At 37.6% G+C, this 26967-nt stretch overlaps 1 protein-coding gene across 1 annotated transcript; it reads left to right on the top strand.

Annotated features, from left to right (window-relative positions):
- LOC107093029 (kelch-like ECH-associated protein 1) lies at window positions 1-25450 on the top strand. Its single transcript, XM_015387830.1, has 12 exons — window positions 1-215; window positions 9452-10227; window positions 11792-11991; window positions 12089-12245; window positions 15251-15343; window positions 15411-15557; window positions 15645-15751; window positions 16992-17121; window positions 17242-17438; window positions 21127-21332; window positions 21564-21740; window positions 23644-25450. The coding sequence occupies exons 2-12, from the start codon at window positions 10015-10017 to the stop codon at window positions 23817-23819; spliced, it is 1803 nt and encodes a 600-aa protein (XP_015243316.1). The 5' UTR covers window positions 1-215; window positions 9452-10014; the 3' UTR covers window positions 23820-25450.
- The last annotated feature ends 1517 nt before the right edge of the window (window positions 25451-26967 follow it).

Below are 26967 nucleotides of genomic sequence, written 5' to 3'. Positions count from 1 at the left end.
CCTTTAACGCATCCCGCAGGACGTCTCCGCATACAGAACGACGCACTTTGAACTCCGCACATTTCTGCTTTTTGACGAAGCACGGAGCGGACAGTTTCCTCCAACGGACACCGACAGCGAGGGGAAGAGAAAGCCGCTGGGCAGCCACTCGAAGCCCGCTTCCGTTTGGCTCCAAGCCGCCGTGTTTTGTTGTGAAGCGCTCACTTTGACAGCTGGTGAGTTTTTCCTCGCTGCGTTTGACGCGCCCTCCGGAAAACGAGCAATCACAGCTTAGTTATTAGAAAAGCACTGGCGATTCAAAGAACCAGTCACTGCAATTAACCTAAATAATCCTGAAAGATATTTGAAATGTTTTTAACTTTAGTTTTAGTTATTTATATATTGTAAACTTGTTTCCTGAACGGGCAAAGTCCCAAAGAGGAATTGAAACTTTTACTCAGTCCTGTCTGTTGACAGAAACAAATCTTTACTATGACATAATAGAAAAAAATTTTTTTTAATGAATGTAGCCTAATCCTTTAACCTAAAAATGCAAAGCAGCCTTTACCAAAATAAGTGCTCCGTTATCCAGACTTATGTAACCTTTTATCTGTTGACTGATCAGTTTAAAGTTTATCTACATTGGCATCTTATGTCACGATTTGTGAAACCCCTTGAAATAAATGCATCTTGTGTTGCTGTAGCATGTTATTATGAGCTATTTAGCAATATAATCCCCTGTTAAAATACATTTTTAATCACTGACTATTGGTTTAATTACTGCTGTCCTTGCTGCTCATACTTCAGACATCCCAAGTTCCAAAAACTCATTTCAGGGAGATGCTCAAGTGAACTGAAAACATAATACTTAAAAGAAATTCTAATGATGATATGTGCTGGAACAGACATGGTTTATTAAAAGGTCCTTAGAATCTATTTCATTCTTTTTCTTTACAAATTCTGTTTTACTAATTATTCAAAAACAATAAGGTGATAGCTTCAGTGGGATTGAGATAGGATCCCAGTTTCCATCTGCTAAATGTTATTTTTTTCCCCCACAACAAATAAAAAAAAAATGCACTAATTTTTACAGAAGAACTTAACAGTCTTGAGTTTTAATTCAAATTTTATAGAACACAGTAGTTTTAACTTAAATTAAGTCAAAAATATTTACAATTCCTAAATTATAAATGTATATTGACCTAATAAGTGATAGAATTTTTATTGAACCTAATTGAAAATAAATTTTACTTCATGCAGCTCTCATAATATATTTATAATAATAAATCCTTTGCCCTGATTATTTATTTCATGATTTCCTGTTTCCCCCATGAAAACATACTGGCCCCCTGGTACATTTGGTCTAAATCCGCCACTGTTCCTCACCTTCACTAGACGTGGATATGCTTTAGTATATTCTGGTGTAAAATAAGCCCTATATTTTCGGTTTTTTACTCGCGGATTCAACCTCTGCCGTTTCCAAGGATGCACAGCTTTGAGTGGTAACTAGGTGACTGCCAGAGAGTAACCCAGAGAAACTTATCGGACTGAACCAATCAGCTCTCTGACAACCAGTTGCCTGGAATGCTGGTTGAACATTGCTTTGGACAGATGCGCTTCACAGGTTTCACCAGCAACCTCCTCCCCACACCCCGCGCTCTCTTGTTTGTTACTGTGCAATCAAAGTAGTTCTAATCCACACAAGATGCATGAATTATTGCCTGTCGCATTTAAAAAACACCACCTCGCATATTCTAAAATCCGGGATAATTTATCAGACTCGCGGGCATCCGTGAAGAACTATCTATATCAGGGAGACTCCCGGAACTTCCGGGAGACTTGGGATGTCTGATACTTTGCAAATCCCTTTATTAAGTTAAAGAGTATATTAAACAATTTTACGTGGTTTAAGTTTAATTTATTAGAGCAGGGTTCTTCATCGTTTTCCAGGCCAAGGCAAGGCAAGGCAAGGCAGGGCAAATTTATTTGTATAGCACAATTCAGTTCAAAGACGATGCAAAGTGCTTTACATGATTAAAATAAAGGAAGATAAAACAGAATCAAAGCAAGTAGGAAACAATTATAATAAAAAATGCAGAAACAAAGAAGAACATTAAAAACAGTTGGACTAAAGAAAATAAAACAGTTAAACTAATTATGTTTCAGTTGAACTGTTTGACTAGAACAGTCAAAGGCAATCCTAAACAAATGTGTTTTTAGGGCCCCCAAACTGATGGCTAGACGGAGCAGGGACCCCCCTCATTAAATGTATTGTTAAAATTATATGTGATATCTACTGGTCCTATAATCACTCTATTACAGATAGAGTAATGTAGCGAAAGTAATTCTCCCCTTTGATTATTAAAGTAAAGGACAGGTGTTGTGAATGAAACATCTTTTGCCTTCATTTATCTGTTTACTACAGTGTGTTGAATTCATTTTAAAGTGGATTTAAAGACATTTCAATTAGTGGGAAAAAAAATGCAGAAGGGAAAATCAATAAAAAAAGGTTTAGGTTACAGCTGTCCTATAGCTGTTTGACCTCTTTTCTCTGGTTAATTTATGTTTAAGATTATCTGAAAATATAAGTCATGTTTTTAGAATTTTAAACAATGTTATAGTGTTAATTCATATTTCCAAAAAGATAAAAAAAAAAAAAAAACAGTTTAAGATTAGATATTTTATGCTTCAAATCTTAATATTCTTTCTCAGAATTTTTCAAGAACTAAAAAATATAGTCTATGTTTCTGTTCGTAGCTATTAAACTTATTGGAACAACAATGACACATTTTTATATATATATATATATCTTCTCATTTCCACTCTTTTGTCAGGTATTTGACTTATTTTTACTAAGAAACACAGATCTGCATTGATGACTGAAAGACATCTTCTGCCTCAATTTATCTGTTTACTACAGTGTGTTGAATTCATGTTAATGTGTATTTAAAGACATTTCAGTTAGGAAAAAATTGCAGAGGGGAATATAAAAAAAAAAAAAGAAATAGTCTAATGAACTAAACCTTTTGTGACCCCCATGCAGTACTGCCACAGACACCTTAGTGGTCACGGACCCACTGTTGAAGACCTCTGTATTTAGATCATTAAGTTCTGGAGTCAAGAGCTAGACTAGCGAATGAAATGCTGACTGACCTTTAGAGGCAGTTAAAGAGTTTTAAAGCTTTTTCAGCTGTGAGACCTAATGATAATCTCTTTTTAGTTTACTGTATAACGTTTCCCCCAAATCTTTTATGTCATGCTCTCCTACAAAGCCTCTTGAAACATAAGCAGGCCCGCATCATCACAGATCCCCCGCCTTACTTGACAGTTGACACAAGGTGCTTTTAGGCCAAAAGTTAGGGAGGAAACGATAAATGAAATCTAACCTGAGACTGAGAAGTCTTAACAAGCCTAATAGCAATAAGCAAAAGCATTTGCTTTTGTGATGGTAGGTGAGATGATTTGTCTTTGCATGCTTTCTAGGGCCAGGCGATCTGCCCAGAAATCTTATCTGTGATTTTGTTTTTCCTACCAAGTCCAAACAATCAAATGTTTTATGATTTTATATATGTTTTATAATAAAAACATATATGAGATATGTTGCTTTAAAAAACTAGCTTTTAGCTCAGTCATCCAGATGATTTATAATGTTTCATGAAAAAAAAAATAAAAAAAAAACATTTTAAACTCACTAAATCTTTGCAGCTGGTGTTGTCACACAGTGAGCTAGTTTATCAGTTATAAGTAGCTAATCATCTAAGTACAAAAAGTAATGAAATTATGTCACTCTGAGCTATGGAACCCCATGGAGTGGGTTGGTGGAAAAGGAAATCTAAATGATAAATTGAATCTCAGATAAGAGCAGGACGGAAAAGCCCCAAGGCTTCAATAACATTAGCTACACACTGCCTTTTTTGAAAAGAAGATATGCAAGATAATCTGGCTTGTGTAAAATGCTTGAAAAATGTCTAGTCACTGCAGCTCAGCAGTATCTAAATGCATACTTTGAGGAATATAGCTTTAGAAGCTGCCTTATACAGATCTCTGCTCCTTTTCATGTTTTACATTGTGCAGCCGCTTCAGCCTAAAGCTGACTGCGCAGGTCAGCGTCAGCTGATTGTTGTTCTGCTGTGTGCTGAGCACAACCTGCCAGAACACCCATTCTGTCAATAGTTAACTCCCCCTTCTCTGAGCTTGTGCAGCCAACTTCATACTTTGAATTCTGCTGTTTTCACGTTTGGGAGGCAAAATAAGTTAGGATTAAAATCAAAGCGTTACAGTAACTGTTTCATTTGTTTGCGAAAATCTGATTTTAATCTACTTTGTCCAACCTTTAAGCTTTAAAGCACTCCTGCAGTCATTACAATATTTTTTTTCTCTAACAGCATTCAAATTGTAGTTGAAAATAAAAGAAATTGATTGATTGATTAATTTAAACAGCTTACTGTGAACTGTTGCATGCATGTGGTGCTGAAATCAGGGAGTTGGTCACAATGATGACAGTTTGGTGTCAAAATGTTGTCACTGCTGCATATTTTGCAACTAAAGGAGAAAAGAAGGCATCCAGGCTCTGGAAAATGTTATGAAAAGCTATTTACACAGCTTCACTATATGCATGCATCATATAGTGCCCCTTCCTCTATCTCTGTTCATATGACCCACATACAGGTGAAAGTCAAAGGTTATGCAGAATTGATTGCACAACTGCTCTCCTTCTATCTGAACCACCTTTGGCTTCTTTCAGTGAAACATTCACGACGTGGGGATGAAATCTGTTGTTGTGCAAAAAATTCAAAGGTATGCATGGATTTCTCAATAGTAGGATGCTTTTTCCAAGGATTTTTTTTTTTTCATTTTCAACTACAACTGCAAATGAAGCAACTTTGCTATTTTCTTTTTTTCAGGTTTGATTTTTATTTCGTTATTTTTGTAACTGACTGTAAAAAAAAAACACAAAAATCTACAATAGGGGCTTTGATTAAGAGATCAGTTTTAATTAGAAATGAAAGAAATTATTCCATAAGACAGCCAATCTTCCTGACTTTTATCTGATGTGTATCAGAGTCTGCTCTCTGGGTTGATGCATTTATAGGTTGAAAAATCTGGGAATCACTTTTAAATCATTCATAAAAAACAGAATCTTTTTTATTTTTCTAGCTCTTGAACCATTGATTTATACCCCTGTCTGATTTATTTGTGCTTCTTTTGTTTGTCTGACTATAACTAAGTCACTCAATAATTGCATTATATTTATTTACACTTTCTATTTTTCAAGAATTATAACAACCACTAAATAGTTTCTTTATTAGGTATCACTGTTTGCCTGCTTGGTAACACAAATAGCTCCTGAGTCAATCTCATAGCAGTAGGTTGATGCTGCCCTGTCTGATGGGTCTAAATTTTAAAAGCTTCTTAATAGTGATATTTTGGTTTTGGTCCTCCTTAGCATCTTTTAAATCCCATAGCCGATCCTATCTAAAAATTTTACTGACCATGCCCATACATTTATCGTGCTTTGCCAATCCTATAAAGATGTCACAAATCATCTGTGGTTTTATTGAACAGGAAAAAGTATTTACTGTACTCCAGTGGCCCTGGTCCACTAGAACAGGGGTTCCCCAAAGCAAAGGTCATAAGACACCAATCATTGTGATGTGATCACTGAGCTATATGGAGGCATAAAGTATATTATTAGATATATAAATGTGAATGCCCCATGAAATAAATAAATGTAGCATGGAATAATAATGTCTCCCGCTTTATCCGGAAGTGGGAGACATTATTATTCCATGTCCATAATGTCATAATACTGAAAATAATAATGTAGCATTTATGTATTCATTTATCTAACACATGATTCAAATAAGATAGCGGGGAACTTGTGCTCACCTACTCTTGTTACTATTTGCCAGCCAGTTGCCAGATCTGGTAATGCTAATGCTAATGCTAACCAAACCAAAAATATATCCCAGTTCAGACGAAAAGGGGCAACCTCTGCCTACCTTCTCAGCCCCTTCGCCCATTTGTTGGCACCAGCACTCAGAAGCTTGACCCATGTTCATCCTCATTTGCTTTTTGTTTTATTTGTTTTTTGGTGGGGTCTTACAGTAAATCTGAAAAAAATGGAAGCCATTTATCACAGTATCTATTAGTTACTGGTAGTAGCTATTAGCATCTGGCAACAAATGAGCTCCATCTCATGTGACCTCAACCTGCTATTCCTATTTGTGCAGAATCCTTTTATGCTGACTTCAGGATCATGCAGCAACTTTTTTAGTATTTTGGATCTGTCAACTGTTTATGGTTTTGTTTTTAAGAAAATTAATAATTGTATTCTGAACCACTCCGGATGATCTATTTATCTATTTCTTTTATTGTCTCAATGAAGAATTTGTAGGACCTTTAAATATACCATTAAACTCTAAAATGACATACCGGTAGTTAGTTTAAACTACTTAATGTCCAATCAAATGACAAAGGAATTTAAATTAAAGATTAACCTATTAAAAGTCTTTTTTTAAATTTCTTTTAAAACAAATGTGATTACATTGTATGTGTAAATAAATTTCAAGTGAATTTATTAACTGAACATGTGTTCTTATAGGGAGTCTCAAATCTGTTGTTGTTTTTTTTTGGGGTGGGGTCAGAGACTGAAACGTTTGGGGATCCCTGCACTAGAACACCTTCAGGATGTGGTGGAACAGGGGATTCATATCATGTATCCGGCAATTCTTCAGCACCCAAGTTATTGTTATATATATCGTGCAGTTTGAGTAATGCATGAATTCATATGCATTCATAAATGCTGACTTTGTTTATCTGTTTATTGGCTTTATGCCATTTATTACTTCATCTATTTACTTGTATTTTTATTCAGCCTTTATTTTACCAGGAAGTTCATTTACATAAAATCTCTTTTTCATGAGAGACCTGAGCCAGAGGCACCAGAAACATTGCATATAAAATCATATTTGAACAGATAAAACAACTTGTAGAATAATACTCACACTCTCCAATCAAGCCCCTGTTAGAATAGATTTAAAGGCACTCAGTGGAACATGATCCTGAAGCTTCAGAGAACTTCCAATGTTATTCCTTGATCAAGGGGCAGCAATGGATTAAGTTTTTGCCCAGATCTGTGAAGAACCTCGGGGCAGTGAGGAGAAATCAATGATAAGAGCGCGAGTCGTAACAACTGTTGGCATTTATAGGGGTGTTTTACCCTATAAATGGGACGTAGTGAAGATCATTAGAGGTTCTGTATGTAGAGTCAGTGATGTAATATAGTGTGACCTAGCAGTGAATGGCTGCATTCAAATACAGAATATTTCTGGTTCAACTGGTCCCTCACAGTGTTATTATTTATTGTTATAACTGTTGTATGTATCTATATTTCATTTTTTTTCAATAAATAGAAATTTAATAATATTAGTTTAGCAACTAATATTACTTTTAACTATCAGAATAAGATAAATGTCCTACTCCTGTGCTTCTATATTTATACTGACTTATTCAATATACAAGTTGAACTGGTTGAGTCGGCTTAGAGATGAGCTCAATGAGGACACATGTTTGCTCTTCCCGTAGGGACTAGTTTGGCTTCCTTTACCTACAGACAGTTTTCCTGCCAAACCTTTTTTTAATATTCTGGTAATAAACGTCAAACGATGCTATATGCATTCAGGTCTTTCTTTGCTTGCAATCAATTGGCTGCTGTGTGGAGAAGGTTCAGGACTTCAGACCTGTGACTCCGCCTCTGTTTGCATGTTACTGATGCAGAAGTTAAAGCCTTTATGTACTGGATACATTATCAGTTTTATCATGAGAAGAAACGGCACATTATCGTCCTGATTAAGATTGGATTAGCTTAGATAACATTGCCATGGTTATCTGAAATGACCGCCTTGTTTTTCAGTCAGTGTTTTTATGATGTTAGTAAATGACTCTAAAATATTTGCTCTTGTAAATGACATAATGCAAGCCAGTCAAAACAAGACATGTCATCTGTAGCTGTGGGCCAGTTTTAAATTCTAGAGGTATGATAAGCATCAATAAGAAATGAAAATAAACTGCACACCATGAACGAACTGCTTTCGTTGAAATAGCAAAGAAACAATTATTTTTAATGCTGCTGAAATAATCTGTCATGCTCGTAATTACTGCTGTAAAATGCTCCCAATAACAATTATGTATTCTCACTTCTGCATGCATAACAATGAGTTACTAATGCGGTGGTGTTTGCTTCAAGTATTTTTTACATTTACAGCTAATGAAAGAATAAAAAGAAGCATTTTCTTTTGCAGAAATGCTTTAATTTGATGATTTAAGCCTCAGACAGTCAAAGTTGGCTGTTTAGGGAGATGTAATGGAAAATTTGGTGGAAGAAAAAAGCCTGTTGCAGAGAAGACACAATTTGCAGAGTTAGCCACTGATTTTTGTTATCATACTTGAGCAGAAAAAATATAAGGCTCTTGCTTGGTAAAAAAAACCAAATGCATTTCTTTGTTGATACATTTATTTTGTGTTTTCTTAAGTCTGAAGTCAGTGCAAACATTTTCAGGATATTTAGGAGCTCCTTTCAGATGATGATTGATGAGTTTATGAGGATTTTGATTGGATTTTCCAGCAGATCAACTTGTTGTGAGAAGAAAAGTCAGAGACACCAGAAACTTCAATGCAGATGAGCTAAAGGCAACTGCTAAACATCCCGGGCTTCCATTACATGTCTGCAGACATACAGCCTCCATGTCATGCTACATTCATGCAGTAACGCATGCTAAACTAGTTTCCACTAGGTAATGAGAGTGCCCAGTACTCTTCTGTGTGAAAATGTCACTTTTACTGGACCTTGGTCCTATTCTGATTTTCTGAAAACCACAAGCTTTATTTTTATTCTCTGTAAGCCTAATAATCAGCAAAAAATAAATAAATAAAAAGTGTTACCTCTTGCTAAATAGAGCAGCAAAAACATGCTCCAGGTTTGGTCTAAACCTATGAACCAAAGTGGAAAGTAAAAGTGAGATTTTAGCGTCATACAGTAGGTCATTTTAGATCATGGTTTTGGTCGAAACAGAAAATCTTTTTTATTGCATATGAAGCAGATTTTTTATGAAAATGTCTTTACTTTATTTATGAAATACTAATGTCATGTTTTAAGGTAATATTTGAGTTATTATAAAAGCTAATTAAGTTCAAGCAGAGTCAATGTTTTAAAAATAGATACGGTCAGTTTTACTGTAAATTATCTATAGGACAGAAACGTGTTTCCTAAAAGTGCAGAAATTGAAGACGTAAGGACCTTTTTATGGGGCAAAGGCCAGAGCACACAGCAGCAATTTTAACTGAAAGGAAGTGAAACTTGAAGACTTAACCATACAAAAAGGACCTCTGCAAGAGATTAAAATTTTCTAGCTATCTACTCATACCAGTATTTCAGTTTCATTGACTGTTCTTATTTCTCTTCTTTTTACAGACTGAGCATTGTAACAGAGCAGTTTAAAGGACTCTCTGCCAAGCCTCTTCTGATTGCGGTCTTCAAAGCTCTTCCTAATCTAGTGAATTACTGATGTTTCCCTGAAACCTGTAAAGTCTTGACCGAGAAGAATTGGATAAAAATAGTTTGATTCATTCATCTGCCTGAACTGTGACACACATGGTGTCAGTCATGACGGAGAGGAAAGGTGTGGATAAGGACACATTGTGGGGTTCTACATGGTTTGCCTGAACACATGAGCTCCAGTTTCCTCTGAGCCCCTCGGACTGCTTATTGGTTATGCCTTCGACTGCTGACAGGAAGGACCGTCAGTCTGTTTACATCCTTTACTTCTCAGGAAATGCAAACTGACTGAATAGATTTTTTTATATTTTTCCTTTCCAAAATGGAGCGCATAAGGAGCCGTGCTAATGTCGCACGTCTGGCCTCAGTGATATAAGAAGAAAGACTGAAAGTACTTGAACTGATAACGACTATATGACACTACCCTCGGCAGACATCACTGAAACATAATCTGGAGAACCTTCTTCACCTTCTCCAGCATGCATTGCTCTATCAGGAAGAAACGTCCCAAACGTGACTCCGATTTCTCCGCCATCGTTGTTCCCTCCATGCACGGGTCCGGCTACCTTGACTACACTGTCGAGAACCACCCTTCTAGGTCGTTTTTGGTCATCGATGAGTTTAGACAACAAGAGATGCTGTGTGACCTGCTGCTGCATGTCACGTATAAGGACAGGACTATGGACTTCAAGGTAATGGGAATGCCAGTCGCACAGAGCTTTGAACCTTTTCACATTTTTTTTCACAGCAGGTTCTATTGGGGTTTATATGATAGGCTTAAAAAAAGACGTAAAAAGTTAAAGGGAGAGGTAGTGGTTTACTAATTAAAACTTTTAATATTTTTTGCTGTGTTTTATTCGGTGCTCATTAGTCACTTCTGTGTTGGTGTATGTCTCTATCAGGTTAGCATATTTGGAAACTAAAAAGAATAGCATCACCCACAGCATGATGCTGCCACCACCATATTCAACCAGGGCAGCGGTGTGTTCAGGGGGATGTTTAGTATTTATTTTCTGCCTCATTTGGCTTTTTGCATTAAGGGCAGAAGTGTAATTTAGTCCTACCTGACCATAGGACCTTCAGCATGCATGCATTGTTCTCAGGATGACGCATTGCTGAAAACTAGACTTTTTTATAACTTAATGATGGCTTTTGTCACCCTGAAGCCAGATACTGCATAAATTGAAGTCGCACTGTAGACAGGTTCTCCATCTTGTGCTGAGAATCTGTGCAGCTCCTCCAGAGTCACCAAGGATCACTTGGCTGCTTCTCTGATTGATGCTCTCCTTGACGGTTCAGGTTACTTCTTCAACAGAGCTCTTTTCAGACATTAAATCTCAGAGTCTGTTTCAATTACAGAACAGTTGGACTTAGAGAAATCATACAGATGGTCAGTTGAACTAGCCGTTGTTCAGTACTATCTGGGGAAAAAAGGGTGTGAGTAGAAATGGGTTTGAGACTTCAGCTTTTATTTTTAAAAACTCAAAGTGTTTTAACCCATTTTCTTCCACTTTAGAATTATGCTTTGTTTTTATTTTTATTCTATAACCTAACAAGTATATAAAATACTGTACAAAAACATTTGTGGCTGTATTCTAACAAAATATTTTAAGAAAATCAATTAACACTTGTACAACTATGAATTAATTCAATAGCCTTTTTAAAATTCTACTTCATATAATGTATTTATGTGGGTCACATCTAATTATTACTTATTAAAAGTACATTTTTTAAATATATTTAGCATCCATTTATTAGCAGAGTTCAGCTCACATTATTCCAGATTGGCCTAGATGATCTGTTTCATCCTCCAGGCTCTGATCGCCTTTCAAACATTTCCTGCTCATCATAGCTAAATGAAAATCATCCCCTAACAAAGTTTGTTTTGTTTTACTTTCTATGCCTAGAAAAAGATTTCTTATTCACTTTTTTCAAGCTGATTGTCCATCAAGGCTAATTTGAGTGCTGAAATTGAGTAACTTGAGAAATTGTCACAATAATTCACAATAATTAGCTAAATTCATATATTTTCACATGAAATGCTGTGCAGGTGTGTTTCCAATAAAAAATGCTGCATGACCAAAAAACTAGTTTCAAGGGGATATTGTGGAAGCATATATACTTATGATTTTTCATTGGGATTGTGGTTACTCTAGATGTATTAAATAATTAAAAGTTATCAATGTTCACTTCTTTTAAGATAATCTGTTACAAGTTTCTGTTATTTGTGATTGACAGATAGATGTGGTTTTTCAGGTTCACAAAGTGGTGCTGGCCTCCTGCAGCGGCTTCTTCAGAGCCATGTTTACCAGAGGCTTTAAGGAGTGCAGTGCCTCGGAGGTCACTCTGCGCGACGTGTGTCCAGAGGTGGTTGGGCGACTCATCGACTTTGCCTACACGTCCCGCATCACTGTGGGAGAAAAATGTGTACTGCATCTGCTTCTAGCCGCAATAAGGTAAACACTCTCAAATGGTAGTGCAAACGGGTGAAAGCTTTCATTTGGAGACCCGACCTCTCCTGAAGTTGTATCTCCCTCCCTTCTCCTGTTGAAGGTATCAGATGGAGGATGTGGCCAAGGCATGTTGTGATTTTCTTACCAAACACCTGGAGCCGGCCAACGTCATCGGCATCTCTCGCTTTGCAGAGGAGATTGGCTGCACCGAGCTGCACAAGACGTGCCGAAAGTACATCAACTCGCACTTCAGTGAGGTGAGCTGTCCATGCTCTTAAGTCCTTGAGCTTGTTTTTTATTAAAGCATAAGTCAGATAAAACATATACCGGTACCTTTTGTAACATTGTAACAATAAGGAGAAACAAAGGGCGATTGTGATTCTAAAGGTAATTCTGACCGGAATCACATAAATAATAAAACTCCTTCCTCACCCACTGTGGGTGGTCTCCCACTTTTTCCCTCCAAGCTCAGGTCCTCTACCAGAGGCCTGGGAGCTTGAGGATTCTGCACAGTATTTTTGCTGTTCCTAGAACTGGTCTTTTCTGGACTGAGATGTCTGATGTATTTCCAGGGATCTGCTGTAGCCACTTCTTTTGTTTGGGGGTCACTGCCGCAAGTGCCCCAATGACTCCTATTACCACTGATGCCTTGATGTTCCAGGTTTTCTCTGGTTTCTCATGTTCCTTTTTTCTGATGTTGCAGTCACTTGGTATTGCTATGTCAACCGCAACGGCTTTTCTTTGCTCTTTGACCACCACCACAATGTCCAGTTGGTTTGCCATCACTTTTCTGTTCATCTGTATCTGCAAGTCCTACAGGATCTTGGCTCGGTCATTCTCTCCCGCCTTTTGGGGTGTTTCCCATTTTGACCCCACGGTCAAAATGGGAAGGCATCAAAACTATGAATTAACACATGTGGAATTACATACTTAACAAATAAGTGTTACACAACTGACAATATCTCTTATATTCTAGGTCCTTCAAAGTAGCCACCTTTTGCTTTGATTACTTCTTTGCACACTTTTGGCATTCTCTTGATGAGCTTCAAGAGGCAGTCACCTGAAATGGTTTTCAGTTCACAGGTGTCCCCTGTCTGGTTTAATAGGTGGGATTTCTTGCCTTATACATGGGGTTGGGACCATCAGTTGTGTTGTGCAGAAGTCAGGTGGATATACAGCTGATATTCCTACAGAATAGACTGTTAGAATTGGTATTATGGCAAGAAAAAAGCAGCTAAGTGAAGAAAAACGAGTGGCCATCATACTTTAAGAAATGAAGAACAGTCAGTCCGAAAAAATGGCAACACTTTCAACGTGTCCCCAAGTGCAGTCGCAAAAACCATCAAGTGCTACAAAGAAACTGGCTCACATGAGGACCGCCCCCAGGAAAGGAAGACCAAGAGTCACCTCTGCTGCAGAGGATAAGTTCATGTGAGTCACCAGAAATCGCAGGTTAACAGCAGCTCAGATTAGAGACCAGGTCAATGCCACACAGAGTTCTAGCAGCAGACACATCTCTAGAACAACTGTTAAGATTAGATTATGTGAATGAGGCCTTTATGGTAGAATAGCTGCTAGGAAACCACTGCTAAGGACAGGCAACAAGCCGAAGAGACTTGCTTGGGCTAAAGAACAGAAGCAATGAACATTAGACCAGTGGAAAACTCTGTTTTGGTCTGTTGAGTTCAAATTTGAGATCTTTGGTTCCAACCATTGTGTCTTTGTTTGACACAGAAAAGGTGAACGGATTGACTCTACATGCCTGGTTCCCACCGTGAAGCATGAAAGAGGAGGTGTGATGGTGTGTGGGTGCTTTGCTGGTGACACTGTTGGGGATTTATTCAAAATTGAAGTCATAGTGAACAGGCATGGCTACCACAGCATCTTGCAGCAGCATGCTATTCCATCCGGTTTGCGTTTAGTTGGACCATCATTTATTTTTCAACAGAACAATGACCCCAAACACACCTCCAGGCTGTGTAAGGGGTATTTGACCAAGAAGGAGAGTCATAGGGTGCTGCACCAGGTGACCTGGCCTCCACAATCACCGGACCTGAACCCAATCGAGATAGTTTGGGTGAGCTGTACTGCAGAGTGAAGGAAAAAGGGCCAACAAATGCTAAGCATCTCGTGGAACTCCTTCAAAACTGTTGGTAGACCATTTCAAAGTAAAAACAAAAGGTGGCTACTTTGAAGAACCTATAATATAAGACATATTTGCAGTTGTTTCGCACTTTTTGTTAAGTATATAATTCTACATGTGTTAATTCATAGTTTGGATGCCTTCAGTGTGAATCTACAATTGTCATAGTCATGAAAATAAAAGAATCTCTTTGAATGAGAAGGTGTGTCCTAACTTTTGGTCTGTACTGTATGTGTGTTTGTGTGTCTTAATTGTAATAACTTATTTTCAGCTGCTCTCTTTTGTGAAAATCTGCCTATTGATTTTGAAGCTAAGTACAAAAGCAGTCACATTACCCAGAGTGACTAGAAAGTTCTTTTTTTACTGTTGACAAGACATCCTAATAAAAGTTAAAAAAATTCTCATATTTTGTCATGAAAACAAAGATTTATAAATAACCAAAATGGTAGATGAAGGATTTTGAACTTTAGTCTCAAAAATAAGACTGAACTGTGGTGAAGAAAATCTGGCAGTGCATCAGTAATAAGTACCGGGGCTCTTAGAGTCTTAGTTATAAATTAAAAAAAGCTTGCCTTTTATAAGGTCATTGGAAGCTTTCTTACTGGTCGTTCAGCTGAAGTAACTGTCAGATCCTTCACCAATTTCCTAGATGTTTTTTCTTTCTCTTCTCTTGCTAGCAGCCTGCTCTTCATTCACCTCAGGTCCTCTGCCCTGTTTCTAAATGTTTGTTACTGAATCTTAAAGTCTAGCGGTGTGGACAGCTCTGCACAAACCAGTGCAAGCAAAAGATTGGTTGTCAATGCTAATTTATCAGCTAATTTATTTGTTTACTGATTAGCTGGTAAACATGCTCTCTTTTTTTAAATGTGCAATCCTGAGCGTGTCGATCAGCACGCTGTCCTTGCACAATCTGATTACTTAGAGGGAAAAAAGCGCAGCTGCAGAAACCCCCACTGATTTGTATCAAGGGCAAACCATCAAGATTTTTCCCTTTTATTTAAGTGAAAATGAAGTTTTTATATTTGCAGAAGCAGCATCAGATCCTGCTAAAAACATGAAGCTGAAGCACACTCTGGTGATGTCGTTCTAAAAGATCTGGCTCTGTGTTTCTAAATATAGGTCACCAAAGTGGACGAGTTCTTTAGTTTGTCTCACTGCCAGCTGCTGGAGCTCATCAGTCAGGACAGCCTCAAGGTGCTCTGTGAGTCTGAGGTATGTATAGTAATTAGAAATGAATAAATTAAATAAATTAGCATTCAAAAAAAAATGTCCTCAACAGGTGTATAAAGCCTGCACAGACTGGGTGAGCTGGGACACTGAGGGCAGAGCCCACTACCTTCATGCTCTGCTCAATGCTGTTCATATTTACGCACTGCCTCCCAAGTTTCTAAAGAATCAGCTGCAGTCTTGCCCTATCCTCAGCAAAGTAAACACCCTGCTTTGAAAATCCAACATGTTTGTTTTTTTTCTCTTTCACTTTCAAACAAACCGTTGTTCTTTTCTTTAACTCCAGGCCAATTCCTGCAAGGACTTCCTGTCAAAAATCTTCCAGGAAATGACGCTGATGAAGGTTCCCCCCGCCCCGAACCGTGGAACCCAGCTCATCTATGTGGCCGGAGGGTGCTTACTTTACATATCCTCATCTGTTCCCTGTTCCTCCTGCAGACCCCTAATCAGTTTTGGTTTACCTTGATAGATCCCATTAGTAAGATTCTGCCACCTAGTGGTTTGTTTTGAGAAGCACAATCTCACTTCTTCCTTTTTAGTTATCGGATTAAATTTTTTTTCCAGAGCTTTAGTTTTTGCTGAATCATTTTTAAATTCAATGAATTATCTGCTATCAACTGGTACATTTTCTTCCTTTGACTCTACATACTCATTCCCTGTATAATAACTAATTCATTTATCTGAATTGGTTGTTTTGTCATTGTCTGCAGTACGGCATCAGACACAATATAAGCTTAAGAGGGAAAGCAAATGAGAAGGCTCCTAAATATTGGAGAAAGAAGTATTCAGATAGGATTAAAATACATCAAGCGTAGCAATTAACCGATTTCCCTAAAATAACGGTAAAATGGATTGTAGCAGAATAGCTTTACTTCATGAACAGATGATTTTAGCAGTGAACAGATGGAGACCAGTCTGCTGTAAAAGGGTTCTGTTCTCTTAGAACTCTGTTTTTGGGTAAAAAGATTGTATCCACCTTTTATGCCTTAATGTTGTAGAAAATTTTATGCGGTCAATTTTTCATCTTGCCGTATAATTATAAATTCTAAAAATGAAGTCAGATGCCAGGACTCCGCTGGCCAAGTCATGTGTATTGGAATAAAATGTGCCGCGGGGCGTTTTCTTGTCTTGAAAAGAATTTGGATTCATGCTCCTAAAGGATGATCAATGATTAATCATTTTTTTAAACTCCAAACTAAAAAAAATAAAAGTTAGTTTTCCTTTTTTTTAGTTTTTTTTCTAATAGAGCATTGAAAAATTCAAAGAGTGTCATCAAATGCATGTTATATATTGTTAATTTTACTGTGTGCAATTTAGAGATGAAAATCATACTTTTTAAAGCACTATTTCTGATTGTGGGGTTAGGATTGCTTTTGCATGCAGTCATAACTGTACAGTTGCCTTAGAAAAACTTTAAGCTTTTTGTTTTAATCCTCACTTTTATTATCACAATAGTACCACAAAGTATCCTAAGATTTTAAGTCCATATCGATCACCCCTAAAATGTGCTCCTTTTCAGGTCATATTTACTCACCCACACTAAATATTCTCCCAGTTTAACAGAATTTGGTCCTCTTGGGACATTTTCCTGATACAGTAACTTACCTGCTCTTTCTGACTTTTCCCTGTTCAGCTACCGGCAGCATTCCCTGACCACCATGCAGGCTTATGATCCCCGAAGGAATGTTTGGATGAAACTGGCAGACATGGGGACTCCATGCAGCGGTCTGGGAGCCTGTACGCTGTTTGGACTCATCTACACTGTAGGTCACATCTTTTTTTTATATTATCTGTAAACATCTATAGATGCAACCTTTAGGGTTGGGAGACTATTTGTAATGAGCTGAACTTGATAGGATGTTTTTTTTGTTTTTTATATGCAGGTAGGAGGCAGGAACCTGTCCCTTCAGACTAACTTAGATTCCAGCTCTCTGTGCTGCTATAACCCGATGACCAACCAGTGGAGCCCCCGAGCTCCCCTCAACATCCCAAGGAACCGGGTCGGAGTGGCCGTGGTGGATGGCTGCATCTACGCAGTGGGGGGTTCGCAGGGCTCGGTGCATCACAACACGGTGGAGAGGTGAAACATTCATGCATTCATCTAATCAGCTCCTCCAAAAATAAGTCCATAGAGGCATCATTCACTGGGATGGATTAGATAAGAGGCATTTGGACATTTCTCAGTGAATTCTGTAGAGCTGTTAATATTTTTGCTGCCGGTTGTCAAATGAGAGCAAACATGTTGGGACAAACCTCTGTGGAATGTCATTCTTGATGGGAATGCTCAACGTCCTGGTGCTGCCAGAAGTAGCTCCATCGACGCAGACAGCATGACCATCTTTCTCTTTATATGCTTTTAATGATTGAAATGAATCTCAAAGGCGTGCAGTCATTACCTCTACCATTAGTACAATGATTGGTTTAAGCAATTGTAACAAAATGTGCTGTAGGAATTAAATGTGAAACATCTTAATAACGTTATTTGGAAATATACAGGCCAAGAAATATAACAAACTTCTGTTTTTGTGTTAAAGTCAGATGATGAGATAAGCTTTAAATGTAATTCCCATCTCAAGGACACCTTCTCAAGATGAGTGTAATGCAGATGTATAACTTCGGATAAAGGAGCAACATTTAAAACACAAAGGTACATAAGTGAGGAAGTTATATAAGAAGAATCTAGTCCATATTTTAGACATAGACTTTGCAGATGAAATGGCTCACCTTTACAAGGAGGTAAAGATCTTAAGATCATTGCTAAAGAAGCTGAGTGTTGAATGGGTTTTTTTGGTAGAAATATTTGTAAAATAATTGCTTTTTTGAGCAAAATTATTTAAGAATTTACAGGGAGTTTGACAAAGAGTGGCCTGAGGCTGGAGTCGGCATCATGAGCCACTATCCTCAGGTGAATTCTACCTAGTTGCCTCGGCAAAAATTACGTTTGGATTTAATTTGAAAATAAAAAGAGAAGAGCGGCATTACAGTAAGTTCACATTACCTGAAGATCAATGCAAGGTTTCCTGTCAGTGATATGAGTTCATCTGCTGGCATCTGTCAGTGTGTTTAGTAGCAAACTATGTGGAAATGTCAGAACTTTTCAAGCTTCCTTCTGTATAAAGAAACAAAGCATCCCCCTTTAGAGGAAGAAAAATAAGTCAGCAGTTGCTGCTAAAGGTACCAAAACTGGTTTTATGATTGTTGTGTTATCGTTCTTGATTAACTAGCAAACCGACTGGACCTGAACCACACAGTAAAACCTGAAGGCCCCTTTTAAAGCAGCACAACTCAATTAACAACTCAGAAGAACAGCAGTCGCACGGCCTCCAAGCCATTACTTCAGTAACCCGTCCAAATGATGCCTGAGCACTTACTAAATGCATGGAAGTTAACATAATTTTCAGAAGCCTAAAATTTTTGTTTAAAATCTGTTTTATTGATCTTATTTAATATTCTTTATAAAATCCTGACATTTGTCTTACCACTGTCTCCAAGCCATAACTATAAAAAAAACTGTGTAATGAATCAAATTATTATGAATTTCTCTTTCTTAAATACCTGGTCAGCAGTTATTGTTCTTCTACTACTTTTTAAATTGAATCCATTTAATTTATAAAATGCATAGAAATAACAATTTGTTCACATAACAGCTTAGAAAAGACACAAACCAATTGAACATGTCTAAGAAAACATTAAAAAAAGTTATACAAAGACTGTACTAAAATAAATAAATCAGCCCGCACTGTTTCAAATGCCTCTTAAAACGGCTTGTATGACGTTTAACGGCCGCTTTTACATCATTTTGGAGACATCATCATCATAAACTTTTTTTTTAGCTGTGGCTCGTATTAAAGGGCTTCATAAATAAAGTGCTGAACATAAGAAAAATAATAATAACAACCAGAGCACTCAGAGACAGCAGCATTCCGCGAAGCAGTAAAAACTCTGGATCTGGATCATTACCACATTTTAATGAATTGTTCATTGGCATGGGGCGAACTGCTGGTAAATATTTCCTTAAACACCGTTCCGAAGTGAAGCACAGCACGTCTGCAGCCTCTGGTGTCTGTTCTACTCTCACCTTCTTCATGATCTCTGCGCTCTGAGACTTCACCCTCCTTTACTTGAGTTTTTTTAGTTTTTATGTTCAGTATAATACTTTTTTTTTTGTCTGATGCTAAAACTATCAATTGTCACTGCCTTCCTCTGGTATAGGGGGATAGGCTTGTTCCATTAGTTATCCCGGTCTCACATTGTAAAAGAATCCTTGAAACAACTCCTGAATCCAGATTATAATCCCGATCATCACCAAATGGATTGTTCCTTTGCATGAGGCACACCTCTGGTAAAAATATAATCAAAATCCACTCTTAACTTTTCAAGTAACGACTTAAAACATAACCTCCTTAGGTGAGGTAATAAGGCGGTAAATTGTTAATCTTGGCATACAATAGTAAGCTTAAAAAAAAACTTGCCATAAAACAAAAAAATGAAAAACAAAATGATTAAAAACACCAAATTGAATAGAATCCAGTCTCAGTGATGTTGATGGCCCGAGAATAAAAGTATTTAAATGAGTTTTAAATGTGGAGAGGGGAGGGGCCTTTCGAATTAGCAGATAGGACATTTCATAACTTGGTCTCTCTTCTCTAAGCTTCTGCTTTTAAACTGGAAGCAACTGGTCAGCAGACCTGAGTGACTGCTTGGGAGGTGTAACAGTGGATAAGCTCTATCTAGTATTGCAGCTTCAGGTGGTTTAAGACCTTTGAAATGAACAGATTTTAAAATGAAGTCGTAAATCCACTGGTAGCGAATGAGGGAAAGCCAGGACCTGACTCTGCTCCGTTATAAGTCCTCCTGTTAAAAGATATGCTGCAGATCAAAACAGCTTGTAGACAAACATGACACCTAATACCTCTAAAGGCGGGTCAACATGAGGCATTTCAAGCTTTTCTTCCTAATCACAGAGATAGTAGCTGACAGATGGCTCAGATATGTAGCATGTTTCTTGGTGCTTCCCAAGTTCTTTGACTTTAACTCTTACATGATGCACAGTTGTTTACCGTTTACAATCGCCATATAAGCAGCATGGGTGATGTCGTGTTTAATTCATTCAAGAAGAGTTTTTTTTTTTAAAGAATATCCCAGGGGGTAAAGAATAACAAAACTCAGTGCATGTAATAAAAATAACCGGGATAAGAAAAATACAGTGAATAGTATCTATATTACTAGTATGAATATTCTATATAATATATAACAGTATGATTATTATGAATATGAGTATCTAATATGAATTGTAATAATACTAGTAGCATGAAAAGTTCAAATTATACACCTGATCCAGTCTTCCTCCTCTTGAATCCTTTCTTCTCTCTCTTGCATTCTCTGCCTTTTAAAATGAAAATTGTTCGTGGGAATGTCTGTTTTGGCATTTATCATGCTAGTTTAAATTCATATTTTTCATGCTAGATCTTAAAGGCATCCTGAGTAACTTTTAAACGAGTCTTCAGGTCAACGTGTCTGCCTCTAGGCTGCTTCCTCTGCTGTTTCAACATCTTCAAGCTTCAAATAAAGCTTGTTAATATTTGCCAAGCACGGTTGCTGGCTTAACCTAATCCACTCAAAGTTGACTGGCTCTGGCAGAACATGGAGGTCACTGCACCTCCCTCTGCATCAGGTGCAGGGCTGCTGCAGAGATTTATTGGAAAAGTCATTAAAAGTAGATAAGAGATGATCACCAGCCTGAGTAACTGCCGTTTGTTTTTCTACAGGTGGGATCCTGAATCTAATCGCTGGTCTTTTGTTTGTCCGATGTCTGTGGCTCGCCTGGGAGCGGGCGTGGCGGCTTGTGGTGGGGCTCTGTATGTGGTGGGGGGGTATGATGGTCAGAACCGCTGGAATACGGCTGAGCGATACCAGCCTGACACGAACACCTGGCACCCTCTAGCTCCTATGAACACCATACGCAGCGGACTGGGTGAGTTGGAGATTTGTGTTTCTCTGAAAAGTTGGGTTGAGTTTTTAATCTGTGCCAACACAACATATTTGTCCCCATAAAATGTTTTTTTTTTTTTTTTTTTATGATCTACACAGACAAAAATAATCAAATAAATGTCATTAACACAGTTTAGAAATGTTATGTTTGAATAAATAAGAACTTTTATTTCAACCTCGGTTTATTTTGCTGTTTCTGTTTTGTGTTTTGCAGGATTGGTGAGCATCAACTCTCATCTTTATGCTATAGGAGGCTATGATGGACAGAACCAGCTGTGCACAGTGGAACGTTACAATATTAGCAGGAACATCTGGGAGCCCAAGGCCTCCATGAAGCAGTGCCGCAGCGCGTTGGGAGTCACGGTCCACCAGGGGAGCATCTACGTCTTCGGTCAGTCTTGGCGCAGATGTTGGTCACATGACAGATGTTTTAGGAAAAGGAACAATCCTTGGTGGAAAATAAATGCACCCTTTAAGCTTCTCAGTGTATTTTGATTGATATGTGAACAGGTCAGTACCAGTCAAGGAGTTTGGCTTGTCAGTTTAAAAAAAAAAACACGGTGGATAAATTGTCTGACTCTCTGTCAAATTAGCTTATTTAGGAACATTTGACATTTTCAACGGCAGAACTGGTATTAAGCATGAAAGAAATCATATCACACAACCAAAACAGTCCTATTTTTAATGATGGTTTAATAATGTAAATATCAGCAACAAAAGACAGATGAAGACATGACATTCTGCTGATGAGCTGCATAAAAAAAAGGTTGTATGAGTTTCTAAATGCCCCCTGAAGTTAAATATCTTCTCTGCCTGCTCGATAATTGTATATAACAATGTTTAATTGTTTGCAATTTTATGCATTAATATGGAGAGTAGGACAGTCAACTAAAATAATTTAACTTTATTCCACTTGTTATTTGTAGCCTAAATATCATCTCAATGAAGCTGATTAAAGGCATGCAAACACATAAACATAACGCATTGCATAAAGATAAGTATTTTTTAAGCTAAAATCTATTTACAAAGATGAAATGAAACATTATTTTAGATTTTACTTAATCTGCCATTTTAACAGATCTGAATATTCAGTTTTTTATATTTCTAAATGAAAATGAAGAGTGAGAACTTCATTTGCTTTAGGTGGTATGCCTTCTTAAAAGGTGAAAATCGTACGTTTTTTTTTTTTTTTTTTTTACCTTTTTTTAACCTTGCAATAAATGCAAAATTTCAAGTCTGAAAATTAAAATTAGATGACAAAAGAAAATAATCAGAAGTTTCTGACTTTAGCCCTTAAAAACCTCTATACATATCCCAAAGAGGAAAATCAGTTGTTTGATTTGTGTGTGCAGGGATGCATCTGAAATGTCCAGCTCTTGGATTGTTTTAGCCCTTAAATAATTTAAATTCTTTCTCATTTAAATAACATCATATGAAAGCAAATGCACTTTAATGTCAGCTATCTTGTAAACATTGTGTGTCCAGCTGGACCCTAAACATACAGGCAAATATTGTGGTGAAATATTTAATCATGTGTAAGAACGGCCCAGTCAAAGTCCAGACCAGTAAGAATCTCTTGTAGGAATTCATCATTGAGCCCAATATTGGGAGATTTTCTTTCACCTAAAATTACAATTAAAACAAACTTTAAGATTTGTGATTTTTGACAAAATAAAAAAGAAGCAATACAAATATTACAACGGGCACTTTTGAAAGGAACCGTGAGATAATTATTTATTTTTCCTGACTATATTTTTATACAATATCCCTCTGTTTATGGATCATTTGAAGCTGTAGAATAAAAAGAATATTTGGTTATAAACTTATAGGGACACCCTGATTATTTTGCAAACAGTTGTTAAAGAAGTCTATTCTTTGTTTTTCTACTGAGAGATGTTTTCTGCTTCATCTCTAATGTGCCTGAAGAGCTGTTTGTAAATTTTCATTGCACTGTCACAAGTACAGAGCAACGAAATGAGCTCTGCATTTAACCCATCCCCTTGGAGAGCTGTGGGCTGCCATTGTGCGGCTCCCAGGGAGCAGTGTGGGATTAAGCGTCAGTCTGTGAGATTGGGGCTTGAACTCAGAGCCTCTGGTTTCCAAGTGCAACCACCAGGCCACCACTCCCATGTTAAACTAGTTTGTGTAATAGTAAATGCAAGATACATGACAAAATATATTAGCCTATCCAGAACTATGATGATTAATTAGTTAAAGGGAGAATAATCAGATTTAACTATAGAACAGTACAACTATGAAGCTGCTTTGTAACCTTTTTTCTGTGCATCATTTAGGAGGGTTTAACCAACACGGCTTCCTGTCCAGCATCGAGAGCTACGATCCGGACAAAAACGTGTGGATGCACATCGCCGACATGCCCGTCGGTCTTAGCGGCATGGGTATCACCGTCACCATGGAGCCATGTCCCGGCTCCCTGCCTGAACAAGAGAGTGAGGACGAAGCCCTATAGGACAAAGAACCAAGAGGTGCCGCTTTAAAAAGCAGAAACCAAGTGAAGAAGGTTCCTCAAACCAAAGACATTCCAAAATCAGCAAATAAAACTCGCCTCCTACATGGATTTCACCAATCTTGCACCTTAGAGTAAAGCACAGTTTAATTTCCTTGCCGGATGCAGGATGAAGGGTAGTTTTTTTTTTTTTTTTTCAAGCACAATCACGCACAACAAACTACTTGAATGAATGAAAAAAAAACTTTTCAGACATTTTTTCTTAAAAAAACAAAAAGCAGAAAAAGACCTTAGCCTTGGTGCACAACTCTCTCTACTTATTCCTCCATTCTTTGTAGCATTCTGTTGATTAAGTACACACAAAGCATAATACACATCCATTTAAATAGCTTTATTACTTCCCATTTCTCATCTCTTTGACCTGCACTGTTTGCTTCTTTTCCGACAATGATGCTCAAAAGTTAAGTCTTGTTAAACATCCATGTTTTTAGACTTAAAAAAAGATGAGACCATGATAAATAAACATATATATTTTTTTATCTTTGATGCAAATTTTAAATTTTGTCACATGAGTGTGCACACCTTTCTTCTAATCCTAATGAAGCAACTTTTGATTCCGCCTCAGTAGGAGACATCATGACCCACCAGAGAGTATTTGAATGATCTACCTTACAAAGGTTCTCCAAGAAAGTGAAGGGATTCTCTTTTTCACGTCCCTCATTCAAAGGTCCCACAAACTTTCTGGCAGGTTTTTTTGCGTTTGCTTCTCTTCTTGCTTAGCTGTAGTTTATATAGATATAATGTTAGTCTCACTGATGATGCTGAAATATCTTCAGGTTTCCACCAGATAACTTGAAGGCTTTGGGTAAAACCTTACTAGTAATTTGAATTGCTTATAACTTTATTCATCTTTGGTGAAAAAAAAAGGAAAAAAAAAGGATCTCCAGTTCCATTTGGAGAGAAGTAGTCTAATAGCATGATGCTGCCACTACCATGTCGCACAGTTGGCCTAACACATGATGTCGATGAAAGAAACTACTTCTAAATCGAGACAAACCCCAATTTTACAGCACATTTTTTTTATGTGAGGTTGTTGGAAATCGCCATCAGTGTTAATAATGGGATCTCAGAAACCATTTTTTTCTGTGTCTGTACTGTGTTCAAGAGCTGCTGCATGTGTTGCAAATTTAGCCTAATCACAACATGCATGCTCTACGCTAATAATATTTAAAAACGCTAGATTCAGCTTTATGTTTTAGAATCTAATTTCCCTGAGCTAAGTTATTTTTTTCATATCTGTAATAAATAAAAAGACAAAAACACTGTTAATAATTTTTTTTATTTGTCATTTCATCATCGAGACATTAGTCCACATTACTGCATGCTAATATAACAGTCCAAGTTTTCTTTATCTATTGCCAGGGCAGCTACCCTGCTCCTGACACTTTTGCCAGTGATTCTACTTCTTTGTTTTTCAGTTAAATTGTGCAAGATAAGCATAAAAGATTTATCATGGTCTCATTTCCGTCGCTCTGATTCTTATCCAGAAGAAGCACTTTTTAAAACTTCCTGCTGTTAATTTAAGCCCCTAGTTCTTTTGTTTATATGCCAGTACAATCATGTTTTTTTATATTTGTCCATGACAATAAATCTAATTCTATAAGTTAATTGTATTCTTATTATTGTCAGTATTTGTTTTTCTTTAACATGAGATGCAGCTTTATTAGATTATGGAGGAGCCTCTGTGTCACCACTAGATGGTGGAATACGACTGAAAATCCTGACCAAGGAGCTCTCACTGTGTTTTTATCCTGTCAAACAATGGCAGACCAAAAAATATAACATTCTGATGTGTGCATAATATGCTTTAATGCGTTTATTCATGTTTTGATGATACTTTCAGCTATTCAGACCTTCCAAGAAGCTTTTAATCTAGCAGTCTTGAAGCAAAGACAAAAGCCACTGGACTGTGAACAGAGTTAGTCATCAAGCACAGACGTCATTTATGTGTTTACGTCCTCCTTTCTGCGCTGCTGCTCTCCATCTCCTCCATGTCTCACCTGCAACTATTCCGTCAGGAGTTTAAAAAAAGAAGATCCTGTGCTGTAGACTCATCAGATTTCTGATGTTCCATTCGTCATCTGGGACAATAAGCTGGAATGTGATCACTCTGTCATCCTTGTGCGTCTTCATTCACTGTTGACAGAGCAACCTGTTGGGCAATGACTATAGATGAGGCCGAGGCAGATTTGCTCTGGCTGCACGTCCAGGGGCCCGGAGGGCGCGTGTGGAGACGATCATGAAAGTAGAGGGCTCTTACCACTTGCAGACCTACATAAGAGCGAGTGACTCACATGGCAAACGCATGACGCAGGCATCTAGTACATAGTGCACTTGGTTACACAAATACGGGTGTGCTCATGCACAAACACATTTTTCTTTATCTCTGTGTATGTGTGTGTGTGTGTGCGCACTGGTGCAAAACAAAGCTGGCTGTCTTATTCGCAGGCTGCGGAAACAGATTTGACTCAATGTGTTCATTGTCTCATGAGAAGAGGGGAATAAAGACGGGAGATGTAGCACTGTACAGCAGGGAGATTTGCTTTCTGCGGAGAATCAGTGGAGGAAATTTAGTCCACATACAGATGTAGCTGTTGTACATCTTTTGCATGCTCACTGAACAGTTGCACAACCTCAGGAGAGAAACTGATGCTCACACACAAAAAGATGCAGCAACTGACAAAAGTCTACCAATATTCATAATGACTGTAAAAGCTGCTTAACTCTGTTGTTATTTGGGAGTAGGGGTGAATCCTTATTGATTAGGCTAAAAAAGCAACAAGAAGCCAAGTTAGCCGTCACTCCATTGAGGAGACACAGCAAATGCTCTTATATGAGACCCTAATGAAGCACTTTGGCATCCCCCTCTTTTGAAACATGGTGGTGGAAGCGTCATGCCATGGGAAAAGCTGGTCAGAGTAAATTGGAAGATGCAGATAATCTGCACTTTAGGGATTAAAGAAAACTAAGCAGCTACAAAAATAAATGAAAGAAATTTCATGTTTTACAGCAAATTGCTTAAAGCCCACACCTATTTTTTTTTTTTTTTGACACCTTTAAAAGAGTGGCAGGAAGAAAATCAGGAAAAAAT

This window comes from Cyprinodon variegatus, unplaced genomic scaffold (genome assembly GCF_000732505.1).
Source record: "Cyprinodon variegatus isolate N-32 unplaced genomic scaffold, C_variegatus-1.0 Scaffold404, whole genome shotgun sequence".
NCBI lineage: Eukaryota > Metazoa > Chordata > Actinopteri > Cyprinodontiformes > Cyprinodontidae > Cyprinodon > Cyprinodon variegatus.
The sequence above is the reverse complement of the archived record's forward strand: the minus strand, read 5'-3'. Positions and strand labels throughout refer to the sequence as shown.

Bases quoted from the DNA above. Each gene is read 5' to 3' on its own strand.
- LOC107093029 (XM_015387830.1), top strand. From the start codon at position 10,015: ATGCATTGCTCTATCAGGAAGAAACGTCCCAAACGTGACTCCGATTTC. The intron at 12,246-15,250 runs GTGAGCTGTCCA...TTCTAAATATAG, and splicing joins TCAACTCGCACTTCAGTGAG to GTCACCAAAGTGGACGAGTT. The intron at 15,558-15,644 runs GTAAACACCCTG...CTTTAACTCCAG, and splicing joins CTTGCCCTATCCTCAGCAAA to GCCAATTCCTGCAAGGACTT.